The sequence below is a fragment of the Prunus avium genome, chromosome 8 (assembly GCF_965620075.1).
Source record: "Prunus avium chromosome 8, drPruAviu1.hap1.1, whole genome shotgun sequence".
Classification (NCBI taxonomy): Eukaryota; Viridiplantae; Streptophyta; class Magnoliopsida; order Rosales; family Rosaceae; genus Prunus; species Prunus avium.
In genome coordinates, this window is record NC_142291.1 from 8,169,632 (window position 1) to 8,185,658 (window position 16,027).

Here is a 16,027-nt window from a genome sequence, read left to right on the forward strand (position 1 = left end):
TTATTATAATATTTTGGAATTCTTTAAATTTGTTTTAAGTACTTTTAAAAGCGTTTTTACTGTGTCAGCCAAACACTCAACAAAATATCAAAAGCTCTTTTATGTAGTGTAAAAGCACTTTTAAATGTGACATCCAAACGACAAACTATTTAATTTAAACAATAATGATAAAATTGACATAATCCTAAGATTGATGCTTAAAAGTTGCTTTTTAAGATCAAATATATATAAGTATAATCATGAAAGATATGATTACTCACTCTATTATTTGTATGATTTATTCAATTCAAAAAAGAAAAGAAAAGAAAGACCTTTAAGTCAACAAGTCAAGCCAACCATGATTCTCGTGGAGGCCTTTTTGCAGGAACATCATTATTTTTGTTCTATCCCATTTTCCTGGTTACTACTACAAGATTATATTGGTAGAAGACTTCAAAGTCAAGCCATCAGCGACGACAAAGATTTAATCTCATCAAAGCTAAGTGGTGTCCTTTTCCAATTCTATTCTACCATGCATATAATTACATATAATGATATGTATATATTAAAGACAGCACAACCTTTCTTTCTCATCAAAACTTTCCCTCATCAGCTAGCGTCTCTCAAAGTAAAAGGTTTTTCCAAAATGAAAACTTTGCTGCATTACTTGTTCCTCCTCTGCTTCATTATCCTCCTCCCTGCAGTTCATAGCCAATGTATTAAAGACCAGCAACAATCGTTACTCCATTTGAAGAAAAGCCTTCAATTTGATCAACCTTCATGGCGAACCCCGCTCATATCTTGGAATTCAAGCACCGACTGTTGTTCTTGGGGTGGTGTTAATTGCACTAGCAATGGGCATGTTGTTGGTCTTGACCTTAGCGGCGAAACTATCTCCGATCCAATTCCAGGATCCTTTGCCAACTTTCCAAACCTGAGGGAGTTGGACTTGCGTGGGAACTACATCTCTTATATTCCAGGTTCCTTTGCCAACTTTTCAAACTTGAGGGTGTTGCACTTGAGCAGCAACAGCATCTCCGGTCCAATTCCAGGATCCTTTGCCAACTTTTCAAACCTGAGGGTGTTGGACTTGAGCTCGAACAACATCTCCGGTCCAATTCCAGGATCCTTTGCCAACTTTCCAAACCTGAGGGAGTTGTACTTGAGTAGGAACCACATGTCTTATCTAATTCCAGGTTCCTGTGCCAACTTTTCAAACTTGAGGGTGTTGGACTTGAGCTTGAACCACATCTCTAGTCTAATTCCAGGACCCTTTGCCAACTTTCCAAACCTGAGGGAGTTGGACTTGAATTGGAACGACATCTCCGGTCTATTTCCAGGATCCTTTGCCAACTTTCCAAACCTGAGGGAGTTGGACTTGAGTCAGAACCAAATCTCTGATCTAATTCCAGGTTCCTTTGCCAACTTTTCAAACCTGAGGGTGTTGGACCTGAGCTTGAACAGCATCTCCGGTCCAATTCCAGGTTCCTTTGCCAACTTTCCAAACCTGAGGGAGTTGGACTTGAGTTTGAACCACATCTCTAATCTAATTCCAGGTTCCTTTGCCAACTTTTCAAACCTAAGGGTGTTGGACTTGAGGTCGAACAACATCTCCGGTCCAATTCCAGGATCCTTTGCCAACTTTCCAAACCTGAGGGACTTGGACTTGAGTAGGAACCCCATCTCCGATCCAATTCCAGGATTCTTTGCCAATTTTTCAAAGTTGACTTCCTTGAGTCTCAGTAATTGTCAGTTGAATGGAACATTTCCCAAAGAGATCTTTCAGGTACCTACTCTACAAACTATTGACCTTTCGGATAATTTTAAACTTGGTGGTTCCTTGCCAGAATTCCCCAAGAATAATGGATCTCTTCAATTGTTGATTCTACGCCAGACAAACTTTTCAGGGTCACTGCCTGAATCAATTGGCAATCTCAAAATGTTGTCTAGGATAGATCTTTTCAAATGCAATTTCACTGGATCAATCCCGTCGTCGCTCTTTTCTCTTCCCTTATTGTCAAAAATAAACCTTTCCTACAATCAATTCTCTGGTGAACTTGTATTTTCTAATGTCTCTTCCAACTTATATACCCTTGATTTAAGCTTCAACCATTTGGAAGGACAAATACCGGTTTCTATATTTAATTTTCGAGGCCTTCAATCACTTCTTCTTTCTTCCAACAATTTCAATGCCTTTCCGTTCAATGGCCCTCAACAGCTGAAAAATCTTATGAACATTGACCTTTCGTACAATAGCTTGCTGAGTTTATACAATGGTACTAATTCCTCATATTCCTCATTTCCTGAAATTATTTCATTGAATTTGGCTGCTAACAAATTGAGAACAATCCCATATTTCTTGAGAAATCAATCCACATTATCCAGTTTGAGCCTTTCAGAAAACCATATCCAGGGCAAGATACCCCATTGGATTTGGAGTTTCAATCAACTTGATTCCCTAAATCTTTCTTGTAACTCCTTGGTTACTCTGGAACCTCCTTTATATATTTCTACGGTGAAAACTGTTGACCTTCATTCAAATCAACTTCAGGGACAAATCCCCACTTTCCTACCATTTGCCAAGTATTTGGATTACTCAAGAAATAATTTCGGCTCTATACCATCAAATATTGGTGATGTCCTCACAAACACACTGTTCTTCTCTCTTTCGAGCAATAACTTGCATGGGTTCATTCCAACATCAATATGCAATGCCCCAAATATTCAGATTCTTGATATGTCTAATAATTCTCTCAGTGGCATGATTCCCCAATGCTTGACTGCAATACGCGATATCAGTGTACTTAACTTAGAGAGAAACAAACTCACTGGAACTATTTCTAATGTTGAAGTTTCTAAAGATAGTTCATTGGAAATTCTAGAGATCGGTAGAAATCAGTTACGTGGCCAGGTTCCAAAATCTCTAGCTAAATGCACTGAGTTGAAGGTTTTAAACATGGGAAACAATAATATAACAGATAGCTTCCCATGCTTGTTGAAGAGCATTTCCACCTTGCGTGTCCTTGTTTTGCGGTCCAACAACTTTTATGGAGGTATTGAATGTCTCAACACCAATGGCACCTGGCCAGGGCTTCAAATCATAGACCTAGCTCACAATAATTTCAGTGGTGAAATACAGGGAATACTTTGGAGAACATGGCAGAAAATGATGGTTACCGAATTTGGTTTCCCATTGACAATCAAAGGCCACAAGCTTAATTCTCCAACGGGCATGGACAACCATCCAACGCAAATTTCCCGTGAGCCAACGGAAGTTTTTTTGGGCTTTGAGTATGGTATAAGTATAACAGTTACCAACAAAGGTTCAGAGATGAATCTGGTAAAGATTCTTTCTATCTTCACCTTGATTGACTTCTCATGCAACAATTTCAGTGGACCAATGCCTAAGGAAATGGGAGAATTTAAATTACTACATTCCCTTAACTTGTCCAGAAATGCTTTCACAGGCGAAATCCCATCCTCATTTGGTAACATGGGCGCACTCGAGTGCTTGGACCTGTCACAGAACAAGCTGACCGGGCACATTCCACCACAGTTGGGAAAGCTTTCTTTCCTTTCGTTCTTGGATCTCTCAAATAATCAATTGGTCGGCAAGATCCCAACTAGCACTCAGTTTTCAACATTTCCAAAAGCCTCCTTTACAGGTAATAAAGGACTATGGGGGCCTCCTTTGACAGTGGATAACAAAGCAGGATTGTCACCACCACCAACAGTGAATGGAAGGCCTCCAAATTCTGGACATCATCATGAGGTTAATTGGGATCTTATCAGTGTCGAAATTGGATTTACATTTGGCTTTGGAGTTGCCATTGGGTCACTCGTGTTCTGCAAGAGATGGAGTAAGTGGTACTACAGAGCTATGTACAACATCCTTCTCAAGATATTCCCTCAGCTGGAGGAAAGAATTGGTGTTCATCGAAGACATGTTCACATAAATCAAAGGTGGTGGAGACGTTGAATTGATTAGGAGGAACAATGCAAGTTTGGACTCCTTGTTGTGCCTAAGGTATTTTAAGATCCAAGAAATAAGAATTGTGCCTGCCTTTCTGGTTTCATATTTTAATTTAATTATGCTTTTTTTTTTGGTTGGTCAAGAGTCTAGTTAGTCGTGGAAATATGTAGTGTGTATCTTTAATATTTTATTTTATATTTGTGGAATGTAGCAAATATCACAAAAATTATGATTGTATGACTCTGGCAAGCCAGCAACAATCAGGGAGGGCTTTTCCAATTCTACCATATTTAAGTTTAAACGGAATTAGAACTTTTGTCATATTTATAACACGAGACTAAATTGATCGGTATAGATAAAAATATAGGAATTATTTTAACATTTAAGTTTTAAATATCAATAATACTATAGGCACCAACTAGTATATCAACTTTTACATACCGATGTGTCATATGAGATAGACTGTCATATCATGTGCCACATCATCTCTTTTAATTTTATTTAATTTTATCATCTTCTAAATAAACAAAATTCATTCTCACCATTTTAATTCAACCCAAATCGGGGGCATATCCCTTCAAATTTGGAAAAATATTGTTGCTTGGTTGCATATCCATGGAACTGAATACTATTTGAGATTAATCCGTGGTGCCATATCATCCTCTCCATTCCATCATAGTATTTCCCCAAATCAACTTGGAATTTCTAGGCCGTGGTTAAACCAGCAAAAGAGAAAAGCCATATCGGCTCCGTAGATGTTTGAAGGATGATAGTGTGGCGGCGATGGTGTTGAGGTAATATTGTTGTGGCGGGGGAGGGATTGTTAAACTGCTTAATGATTTAAATGAAAATAGTTATAAAAAAATTACTAAATTAACTAAATTAAAATTGATGATGTGGCACGTGACATGACAATCCATGTTATATGCCATATCAGTTGGTAACCAAAAGTTGGTATATAAGTTGATACCCGTAGCGCTACTGTTTAAATTTATGATTTCTGAAAGGGGTGTTCTATAAAGTTTTTAATTTGTAATTCGAAACAAATTGAGGCAAATCATGTGTATCGTATCAAATTTTGAAAATAGTAATTTGAAACATATTGAGGCATTTTGTTGAACACATTGTGCTCGGAAGACATAAAGCGAGACCCGACAAACGTGAACCCGGGCAGGGGCAAACCAATGTGGTCCCAGCCCTTCCCCCTCCCTACTTTTATATTAAAAATAGAGGTAATTACATTTTTGGTCACTAGGTTTATGATCGAATTTAAATTTGGTCACTGAAATTTTAATTTTTTGATTTTGGTCACTGGGGTTAGAGCATATCAAATCCAATTGACCCATTCCATCAATTAAGACGCATGTGGGGAATGCATGCAGGGGCACAATTGAAACTCCACCATTTAAACAATTATTAAATTAAAAAAAACAAAGCAAAAAAATAAATAAATAACTAATAAAGAACAATTAAATGGGCTGGGTTTGTTCGAACCCAAAAACCCCCTCTCTCTTCCCTTTCTCTCTTTTCCCTTTCTGTTTCTTCCCCAACTCTCCCTCTAGGGGTTTTGTTTGAACCCAAACCCACACCCACCTACCCTCATCATCCCACTCCAACGCAACCCACACCCATATACACTCCTCACCGCCTCTCCTTGATTTTTCCCCGGAATCACTAGTTCATCGGACTTGCCCAATCTCTTCGGAATCCATTCTCCTCCGAATTCGCACACCCACTCAACCCTACCATAGATCTACGGCGGAGGTTGGGGTGTTTCAGCTCAAAATTCCTGAGCTTTTCCTTGATGGGTTTGTGAAAATTTTCAATTTTGCTTTCTGGGTTTTGTTGAATCATCTTTTTTACTTCATGGGTGTGCAAAGGAAATGCTTAAGCTTCGTGGGTTTTTTATATCAAATGGAATTTATGGGTTTGAGGTTTTGCTTGAGAGACAGAATTTTTGAGAAATGGGACTCTGATTGTGCGAGAGGAGAGAGGGCATAGAAAGATGGGGTGGGGGAAAAGGCAATAATGCCCTTGTATGCACGCAACACGTGCCAATTAATTGCCAACTTGATTTGCTGACGAAGCTAACCTCAGTAACCAAAATCAAAAAATTAAAATTTTGATGACCAAATTTAAATTCGACCATAACCCTAGTGACAAAAAAATGTAATTACCCTTAAAAAAGATTATATATTAATATCTTTTATACAGTTCTGATCGCTTGGACCACAGCTGTTCAAGAAATTGTGGTTACGGTTCAAAAAAGTTTCTTAAAATGAGTGCAAGAATGAGTAAGTCGTTGAATTTACATCCAACGAATAGTGAACACAAATCTCTTGGGCCCCTGGAGTCCAAGAGATCGAGATTGATCTTTTATAATACTTCTAATGTTTTCTAATGTTTTCTCTTCAAGTTTACATCTTTTTTCATGTTTTAGATCAATATTCTAAAATTTTAGTATACATATTATTATTTTTTACACAAGTCCTTCAAATCTAATAGTCATTTTCACCCATTTCTCTAGATTTGTGGGTATTTATTCTCTTATTCTCCATATAATATATTATCAAGTTAATTTTTTTTTTCTTTTTTGTTGCCAAATTATCAAGTTTCAATTGGGTTCACTCCCTTAATTAATATTGTTAATTTCTCTTTTTTTTTTTTTTTTTTCTCTTTGCCTATGGTTTGTTAGGGTTTGTGAAAATTTGAATTATTCTCTATTGAGTTCAATGGATGTTTCGATTAATTTATAGATTACCAAAGAAGAAAAAAAGTGTAAAGATTTCATTATATATGTATTATTTATGATGTTTTAGTCTTTTTGGTTACTTTGGAATGCATTGTGAATTTGAATTTCTTTTATAAATATTTTGTAAGAGGGTTGCCCATAAAATTCTGGCTCCGCCACTGAACCCAAGAACGGATTAAGGAGTGCATGACATGTTCACAGAAGGTGGACTTGCCACTTTCAAGTGCACCAATCATTATTACCGACATTGGCTTCCAATGCTTTTCTGGTAATGTTAAAAACAACCTCAAAAATGAATAAAGCATTATATAATCTTTATTGATGATGCACTTCCTTGACCTCTAGGGTTGGTTTATCATCAATAAAGTTTATATAATGTTTTACTCATTTTTCAGCTGTTATTGATAACTCTGATCCAACACATTTTATTTAAATTAAAAAGGCTTAGCATATTTTGGGAATTTTTGGAGTATAATCCTCGGGCTTAGGTGTTATATTTTCGGGATCCTCAAGGTACGCGTGCTGTCACGTGTCTCGATTTTGGGGCGTGATTGAAAAATTGTATCAGAGGAAACTTTGTTTTCAAAGGAATTTATGAACAAGAGTTTCAAAGGATTTTAGAAAAATAATTTTCAAGAACTTTGGTTTATATGTTTTAGAAAAATTAGAAGAAATTTTTCAAAAAACCCAACCATCCACTTCCTCATTTCATTTGAGTTCCGTTCTTGAAATTCATATTCTTGATCCATCTGAATCCTATGTGATTAGAAAATATTAAGTCGTTTTGAAGAAAGACTATCGTATTCGTAGGAATTGATTCTTCTCTATAGACTCATCAAATAATATTAAGTTGTGTGCTACTATTTCCACCCACCTGTCTTATTTCCCCACCCACCTTATCTTCAAAATTTAAAAACAAATTTATCTATTTGTAAAATGACTTTTAAGGACTTTAGATTAAAAAAACATCTATTCTTCTTCATCCTTGTCAAACCCCAACCCCTCCCTCTCTCCCTCATCCCGACCAAACCCAAATCAAAAGTCCAATAAAGCTTCAAAATTTCCAACTGGGTCCAATCCAATTCCATCATATTTCTCAGTTTCTAAACCCAAGGGCACAAGCTTTCTGTTCCATTTGCTCAATTTGCTCTTTGTCTTCTTTCTAATTCTGGCATTTCTCTCCGTTATTGTTTTCGTTCTGTGGAGAGACGATGAACATTGAGAGCGATTTTCTTTATTTTTTTTAATTTTTAATAATTCTTTACAGAGGATCCCACGCATTTTGATTGACAGGGGTTGAAGGTTTGAAGTATGCTTTGAATGAAAGTAAGGAGAATTTGCTTGAATTAATAATTAAATGGTATTTTATGAATAATGGTGGTGTAAAAATAGGATTATGTTTTTTCAAATTTACGTGGTGGGTGGGAAGATAAGGTGGGTGGGGAAATAGGACTGCGGGGTGGAAATAGCAGCACTCTATCAAGTTCTACTAGTTTTGTTTCCTACCATTCTTGGTCATGTTGATAAGTCGTTTAATATGGACAATCAAACCAAAGAAGGAATCCTTCAAACTTGGCCGCCATCGTTTAAAGTGGCTATGCCAGATATTCCAGGAAGTAATCCTGACGAAATTAATGCGAAGGTGAATGTGAGCAAAAGAAGCAGAGATTAATATTTTTGGATTGGTTTCTAAAGATGAAACCTTAAAGTTCACTAGAACATCTAAAGTGAACAGAGCTTAAGACTATATTAAACGTATTAAGAAGGTGAACATACCTCATAAAGTAATATGATGTTATACAGTGCTATTTGGAAAGCATATTTTGTGACTCATACCTTGAGTCGAGAACCTTGTCTTGGTCACATCTTAAATCGAGTAAGAATGCAGGATGCTGAAAAAACTACCGTCTCAGTCATTCACTCTCTTGTATTCGAATTTGATCTCTCTTCCTATATAGTAGAGTAATTAAAATACCGATTTATAACTATTTTTTATTAACAAACCAAACAAACATTCACTTTTCTTGTCTGATGAAAAAAATTAATTCATTAAAAAGATTCACATACAAGAACATATCCAATTACACAAAAATTACAATTTCTTTATATACCAATAATCTACAACCCCAATTTTCATCTTTTTTTTTTTTTTCACTTCCCCTTTTTTTCTCTAATGACAATCTTAAAAATTGAGATTAAGAAGTTTTTCATATCGGTTTCTGATTTTTTTGGTCACTTATTATTATGTGCAAAACAAATTTTAGTTAGAGCTTTGATCTGTGTGTGTGTGTAAAGGAACTGGTGCTAGAGCTTGTGCCGTCCTTTTCTTATGTCTGGTTCATTTCTATGCAATTCTTGCATAGAATCAAAAGATAGACAGGAAAATTTGAACCATGAAAAGAGAAAGAATGAAGATCTGATCTTACAGCAGTTGATATGTGATTGGAATTTTTTATTTGTCTTTATAAAACAGCTTAAGATTTTGTTATTTATGAGTTTAACTACTGATTTTCAGGATTTTGGGTTAATCGTTTTATTAGTCCTTGAACTTAGACCCGATTTGCATTTGAGTACCTCAATTTCCAAAATGGTTCCCGTGGTCTTTCAACTTCAGTTTCGTTATGACAAATAGTCATGGCGTTAATTTTGTTAACTTTTCTGTTAAATGCAGGGATAAAATGGTATTTTTGTATCAAAATTGATTAAAATATGAATAAAAAATTAAAATTAAACTCTCTCTCTGCCCCCTATCCCGATTTCTACTCCCCCCAAACTTTTTTGTTTTTTTGTTTTTGTTGTATTTTATCTGATTTTCTTTTATTGTTATTTTAAAGATATGATTTTTTATTCATTTTTTTGGTTTTAATATAAAAATACCATTTTGCCCCTGCATTTAACAGAAAAAGTTAATAAAATTGACGGTAAGACCATTTGTCCTATGAAAGTGAAGTTAAAGGACCAAGGGAACCATTTTGGAAATTGAGGTACTCAAATGCAATTTGGGTCTAAGTTCAGGGACTAATAATATCAAGATTCCAATAGGACTATGTGACGGAGACTGTTAATACAATATAAGAATTGAATTTGTAAACAAATGTTGGGACTAAAAATCAAATAAAAACAAGAGAGGCAGAGAATCCTTGTATGAATAATATGAATTTGGTGACTGCCATTCGTCACCCTAGTTCTCATTTGACCGGTTTGAATAATTTGGTGACACATCTAATCATGCATAATGGTTGTTTGTTTTGACAAGCTTTGACTAGGCTTCTTTGTTTGTGGAATTTTTTTAATTGATTAGGCTTACCCTTTTGGGGCGGTTATCTAGTGAGAACACCTATATGAGAACATTACATGAGAACACCGTTGAATCTAATCTAACTGTTGCGTGAAAAGCAATTATAAGTGAAACTATTGCACTAGAATGAGGCCTTCTTCTCTCTCCTCCCTCCGATCATTATAGGCATCTATTGGTTGGTGGCTGTGATCCATTGGGTGGACACCATTGGAGATGATTTCCTATGCAGTAGACGGGGTTATGGGGTCCCAGTTAATATCTATCTGGGCATCTGCAACGAATCGTCAGAATTTCTCAAAACCTTTGTTGAAAGCCACAGACATTGCCTGGCCATGCTTGTCGCCTCCTTTGTAGGTGCTCAAAGTTTCGTAAATAGCATCCTCCTCTGTCATATGCAAATCCTCTACTTTGTGCTTTCTTCTTTGGACACAAATTATGTGCTTCTCTTTTTTGTAACGCGCTTTGTTAACTTGCTGCGTCAAATAAGCAAACTTCTGTTCAGTTCCAACACACTTTTCAGTCCAATAATGCACCAAAGGAGGAGTTGTGTTCCAGTTTGTTCTTCATATCATTTATTTCCAGAGCGGGATCATCGGAGTCCCCCTCGCTTGCAGAGGAGGCTGGAAGAGGAAGAGTTGGTGGAGGGGACCTTTGGATATTCAGGGGCATATTCTCATTACCCATTGGAGTACCCTTGATTCGCATTGGTGCTTGAACCGGCTGGCATGTTGAACAAATTTCAGATTTGGGGATTCGGCTGAAAATTCAAATTTTAAACGAAAAGTCGATGCACACCAATTGGGGGATTTCACTCATCTTTTAAAAAAGCAAGTAGGCTGGTTCCCTTTTAAGGACTTCAGATCACCTGTACCCAAATTGCATGTGCCCTCCTTGTCTCCTTGCCTAATTTGTTGACATGTGGCCCTTGACTTAACATAACAATGGTTGTTAACTCCCATTAGAGAACAAAAAAGAACAAAAAAGGGCGAAGACTCTTCTTTCTTCGATTCATCAAGTCATGTCATACTCTCAAATCTCACCACCCACCAATCGAACATGCTCTTAAATACTCAAAATCTTTTTTTGTTTTGTTTCATTTGCTCTTATTTTCTCTATCGCTTTCAATTCAGTGCTTGAGTAGATTTGATATGATTTTTTTTTTCTCTATTCATATATTTTGATTTGGTTTTGGTATATATTCAGAGTGGGTTATTTATCCATCTGGTTGTTCATTCATCTATCAACACTTTTTAGAAATATGTTTATGTTTTTAAGTTTTGAAATCGGTAATAGAAAAAGAGATGAAGGAAAAGCAAACAATCACAAGAACAATTAGCAAATAATCCCAACAACAATGTTTTCATAAATTCTGAGAAACCAAAGGGAAATGTGTTCAGTTCAATAGATACGAACTGTACCTGATCAAACACGAGGGAAACCTGCGTTGTAGTTAATGTTACCCTATTTGGGTTTAGAAACCTAACTTAAATCCAAATGACCCTAGATTGGGTCAAGATTTTAATCAATTCGGGCCTAGTGATATAGTTTGGGCCTGAACAAGCCCTTACTTTTAGACTAACATAGCCCTATTCGGGCCTTGACCTCAATTTTGGGTCCGAATAATAGGCTTGAATAAAATAAAGGCGGGAAAGTAGACTATTCTATAAGGATATATGTAAAAACAGTTAAATAGCATATATTTAATGAAATAACTAAGACAAATTTCAAGATCTCTCTATCCAATTTTAACTTAACAGCAAAGGAAAGATAAGAGTCACAGATTTCTCTATTTAACTAATTCAAAACACCGATTACAATATAGGAAAAAACTAGAGATTTCTCTATTCAGTTTGAGCAATACACATGTCTATAACAATTCAAACTGATTATTTTAAAAGAAATCATACCATGAATATGGCAGAGCGACAAAAGATAAACGCAGGAGTTGTCAAATGGTTATCTGAATATTAAGTAAGCTTATTTGAAAAGATCTTGAGCTTTTTCAAGTATTTTTCAAGATGTTGCGTCTAGTTTTTGGAGAGAGTCCCTTTCTGATGTTGCGGAGGCTCTATATTTATATGCAAGAATTCCCAATGATGAAAGCTAAAAGATGATATTTGGCTGCTATCCAAAGTTAGCTGTCAAGTCGCCATTAATGGTGACAATCCTTCTTCAGACCCTCACGTGGGTCGATGTGTAACGGTTACCAATTTTTTTAACTTTAGTGTGGATCAAAGTTAAGGCAGCACTGCTGGCCTCTACTAAATTTTTACCCACTGTTGGCCCAAAATCAAAAAGGTTCTTTTGTCTTTTCTAAACAAAAGATATTGAAAGATATTGGGCATGGGCTTAATAAATCTTTTATGAGAATCAAACCTTTTTTGGCCCATTTTCCAAATACGGTACAAACAGGTTGCCATAGAACATCTATATATAAAGCAAAATGCACTTGGTTAATGCAAACATTAAGAATTGAAATTATTAATTAAATGAGGATAATATGAAAAATTCACACTTTTTCATATTAAAAGAAAAATCAGATCATGGATCCTATTTTTATGGAACACAACTACTTTTTTTTTTTTTTTTTCTAAAATAAATTTAATTTAATTTTTTAAAAAGCCTCTCACAGGCGTGAAAGCGTCTGCGGATAGGCTAGTAAGCGTTGGAATATTAGGTACTGATTTCGATTTTAGGGAGAAGAGGGAAGGAGAAGATAGGACATCAAAATTCTCTCTGCAAAACTGACTGTGCTTGCCCAATATACAACCCAGCCATTCTCATTCATATATATAAAAAACGATTTACATCAGGATTAGTACAAAATTGATATGCCAATGTGTGTATGACACTTGGCTATTTCCTATAGGAATTTTAGCCACAAAATCTCAACCATTCAAGTGATCTAAGATGTTACTTAGTCACCACAAGCAGTAAAACAGTACAAGTAAATATGTAAAACAATTTACACATCAACACTCCTTTCTAAATGTTTTACTGATTTAACTCCAAGTAACTCCCTCAGATAGCAAAACCTTTCCCTTGGCACTGCCTTTGTGAAGATGTCTGCAATTTGATCTTGAGCTCTGCAATATATCAGATCCACCACTCCTTGAATTGCATCTCTGATGAAATGAAACTTTCTTCCTATGTGCTTTGATCTTTGATGGAACACCAAATTCTTAGACATAGCTATAGCAGAAGTATTGTCACACATAATTCGTGTAGCTTCTAGTTGCTCCTCTCCAAAATCACACAACACAAATCTTAGCCAGATTGCCTGAGTTGTTGCTTCAACAGCACTTACATATTCAGCCTCTGCAGTTGACAAAGCAACACTGCTTTGTTTCACTGAGGCCCAAGAAAATGCACCACTGCCAAATGAAAAAGCATACCCAGATGTGCTTTTCATATCATCCTCTGAACCACTCCAATCACTATCACAAAATCCAATAAACATAGCTGATTTTCTAGACTCATATTCAATACCAAAGTCCAGAGTTCCTTGTACATGCCTCAATACTCTTCTTGCATCTCCAAAATGCTTCTTTCAAGGACCATGCATAAATCTAGCAAGCAAACTAGCTGAATACATGATGTCAGGCCTAGTTGCTGTTAGATACAGTAAGCTTCCAACTATTTTCCTGTAGGTCTCCTCATCTGCAAGTTCACATTCATCTTCTCTTTTAAGCTTTTCAGTTGGAACCAGTGGTGTGCTCACTGGTTTGCAGTCCTTCAAGCCAAATTTATTTAGCAGAGTCTTGGCATATTTCTGTTGGTGAATGAAAATTCTCCCTTCTTTCTGGATTACTCCCATTCCAAGGAAGTGATGCAACAAGCCAAGATCAGTCATCTCATACTTGTTCATCATATCCTCCTTTAACTCTTCCAACATCTCACTACAACTTCCAGTGTAAACAATATCATCTACATATATTGACACAATAACCGCACCCATACCTTCTTTGATCTTCACATATAATGTAGCTTCACTTATGCTTCTTTGAAATCCACACTTGAGTAGATGAGTGTCAATGTCACCATACCAAGCCCTTGGTGCCTGCTTCAAGCCATAGAGAGCCTTTCTTAACTTATAGACTTGTTCGTGACTCCCTTCCAACTGAACCAGCCATGTGAGATTGAATCGATTTAGGATATGAAGATTTTGCGTTGAAATCTTCGAATACCCGCAGCGGAATCAACACCTAGATTCAAGAACGAACATGGACCATGTTGGAATATTAGGTACTGATTTGGATTTTAGGGAGAAGAGGGAAGGAGAAGATAGGACAGCAAAATTCTCTCTACAAAACTGACTGTGCTTGCCCGATATACAACCCAGCCATTCTCATTCATATATATAAAAAACGATTTACATCAGGATCAGTACAAAATTGATCTGCCAATGTGTGTATGACACTTGGCTATTTCCTATAGGCATTTTAGCCACAAAATCTCAACCATTCAAGTGATCTAAGATGTTACTTAGTCACCACAAGCAGTAAAACAGTACAAGTAAATCTGTAAAACAATAGACACATCAACAGTAAGTTATGATCCATGAATATCTAGAAAAACTCCTTTATGGTTAAATTGAAATTGAAATATGAGAATGCTCCACACAATGAACTTGAGAAACAAACAATCTATCATTTGGAGATATCCCCAAAGCTGTTTCCAAGATTTAAAAATAAAAAATAAAAAATAGGGTGCCAACAGTTAGTATCGAAAGCTTGATCTCCAACAACTATCACTTTCTTTATGAATCCACTGTACTGAAAATGCTACTTGTTTTCTATTCGCATACACAACTTATTTAGATGGATCAAAACTAAAAAATATCTACATATATTAAAGAGCCGACATTTTCTCTTCTCAGAACCCTAACTAAGCCAAGCACCGCCATCTTCTTCTCTATATCCATGGAACGTACGGAGCTTTTTATTGAGGAGAACAACGATCTGCCTCGTCCACCGCCGGATCTTGGTGTTGAGGAGAACAACGATCTTGTAGTTCTATATGATTTGGAAAAATCAGAATCTCTCTACATGGTATCTTCTATTCCATTTTTATGCGATTTCCTTATTTCTCTGGTCTCACAGTTCCTTCCATATTAGTATTTCTTAAACTTTTCGTCGATACGGAGTAATTACGACCATTAGATCAATTGTGTGGCTTCATGAACATGAACGTGAACATGATTATCATCATCATCATATAACTGAGTCTGAGTAGGAGTAGAATAGCGATGGTTATTAGAGGGTGAGAGTTGAAGAGGGAGAGATAGAACAGAAGCTTTAATGTTTGCTTTCACTACAACTAAGGGGCTGTTTGAGACAATTTCAATTTCAATTTAATGTTTGTTTATTGCTTTGCTTCTTGTTGTTGGGTTTCTTCCATATCTAGCATTTTTTTAATTCTCATTAGTCTTGTCTGATGTTTCAATGATTGTTGTGGCATTAGGGATTCTCTAAGGTAGCTTATGATATAAACAACAAGCTGGATAAGCTTGTCTCGTTGATTGCAGGCGGGAATTTGCTTTCCTCTCCTTCGCACGAGCCACCAACTGATGAAATTGGCAATCTGGAGCTGCTCAAGATTCTTTGGAAGGTGAGTGGGAAGGTTGACGTGCTAATGCACATGTTGGGCAAGTAGTGAGAGCATAACTCTAAATCCAATTCAGTTCCAAAGCCCTGTTATTCCTTTAAACTCTTATTCCATTATTTCACCCTTCCAAAGAATCTCAAGCTGTGAAATTTCCTCTATGCTGACAAAATGTCGTCGAGATACACTTATCCCGGCAAATTTCCTTTTAGCCCGGAAAATCCGTCGGTAGACTTATCCCCGCAAATTTTCTTCTATGCCGACAAAAATGTTTCTTTACTTCTATTTTGTTCTTATTGACCTGATATCATAGAGAGCTTCGCTTCCACAGCTAAAATTTCAGGGGACATTTTTCAGAAAACGTTTTTTTTTTGTGTGGACGAATTCAGAAAGACGTATAGATTTCTTTCTTTGATAGAAT

The 16,027-nt window shown here is 36.3% G+C and overlaps 2 protein-coding genes across 2 annotated transcripts; both read left to right on the plus strand.

Moving 5' to 3' along the window:
• The first annotated feature begins 544 nt into the window (after nucleotides 1–544).
• LOC110754859 (uncharacterized) lies at nucleotides 545–4,231 on the plus strand. Its single transcript, XM_021955981.2, has one exon. It carries the CDS (start codon nucleotides 626–628, stop codon nucleotides 3,956–3,958), a length of 3,333 nt encoding a protein of 1,110 aa, XP_021811673.2. The 5' UTR covers nucleotides 545–625; the 3' UTR covers nucleotides 3,959–4,231.
• A 10,635-nt stretch (nucleotides 4,232–14,866) lies between these two features.
• Nucleotides 14,867–15,943, plus strand: LOC110754863 (uncharacterized). The gene is made up of 2 exons (XM_021955983.2): nucleotides 14,867–15,053; nucleotides 15,466–15,943. The coding sequence occupies exons 1-2, from the start codon at nucleotides 14,925–14,927 to the stop codon at nucleotides 15,655–15,657; spliced, it is 321 nt and encodes a 106-aa protein (XP_021811675.1). The 5' UTR covers nucleotides 14,867–14,924; the 3' UTR covers nucleotides 15,658–15,943.
• The last annotated feature ends 84 nt before the right edge of the window (nucleotides 15,944–16,027 follow it).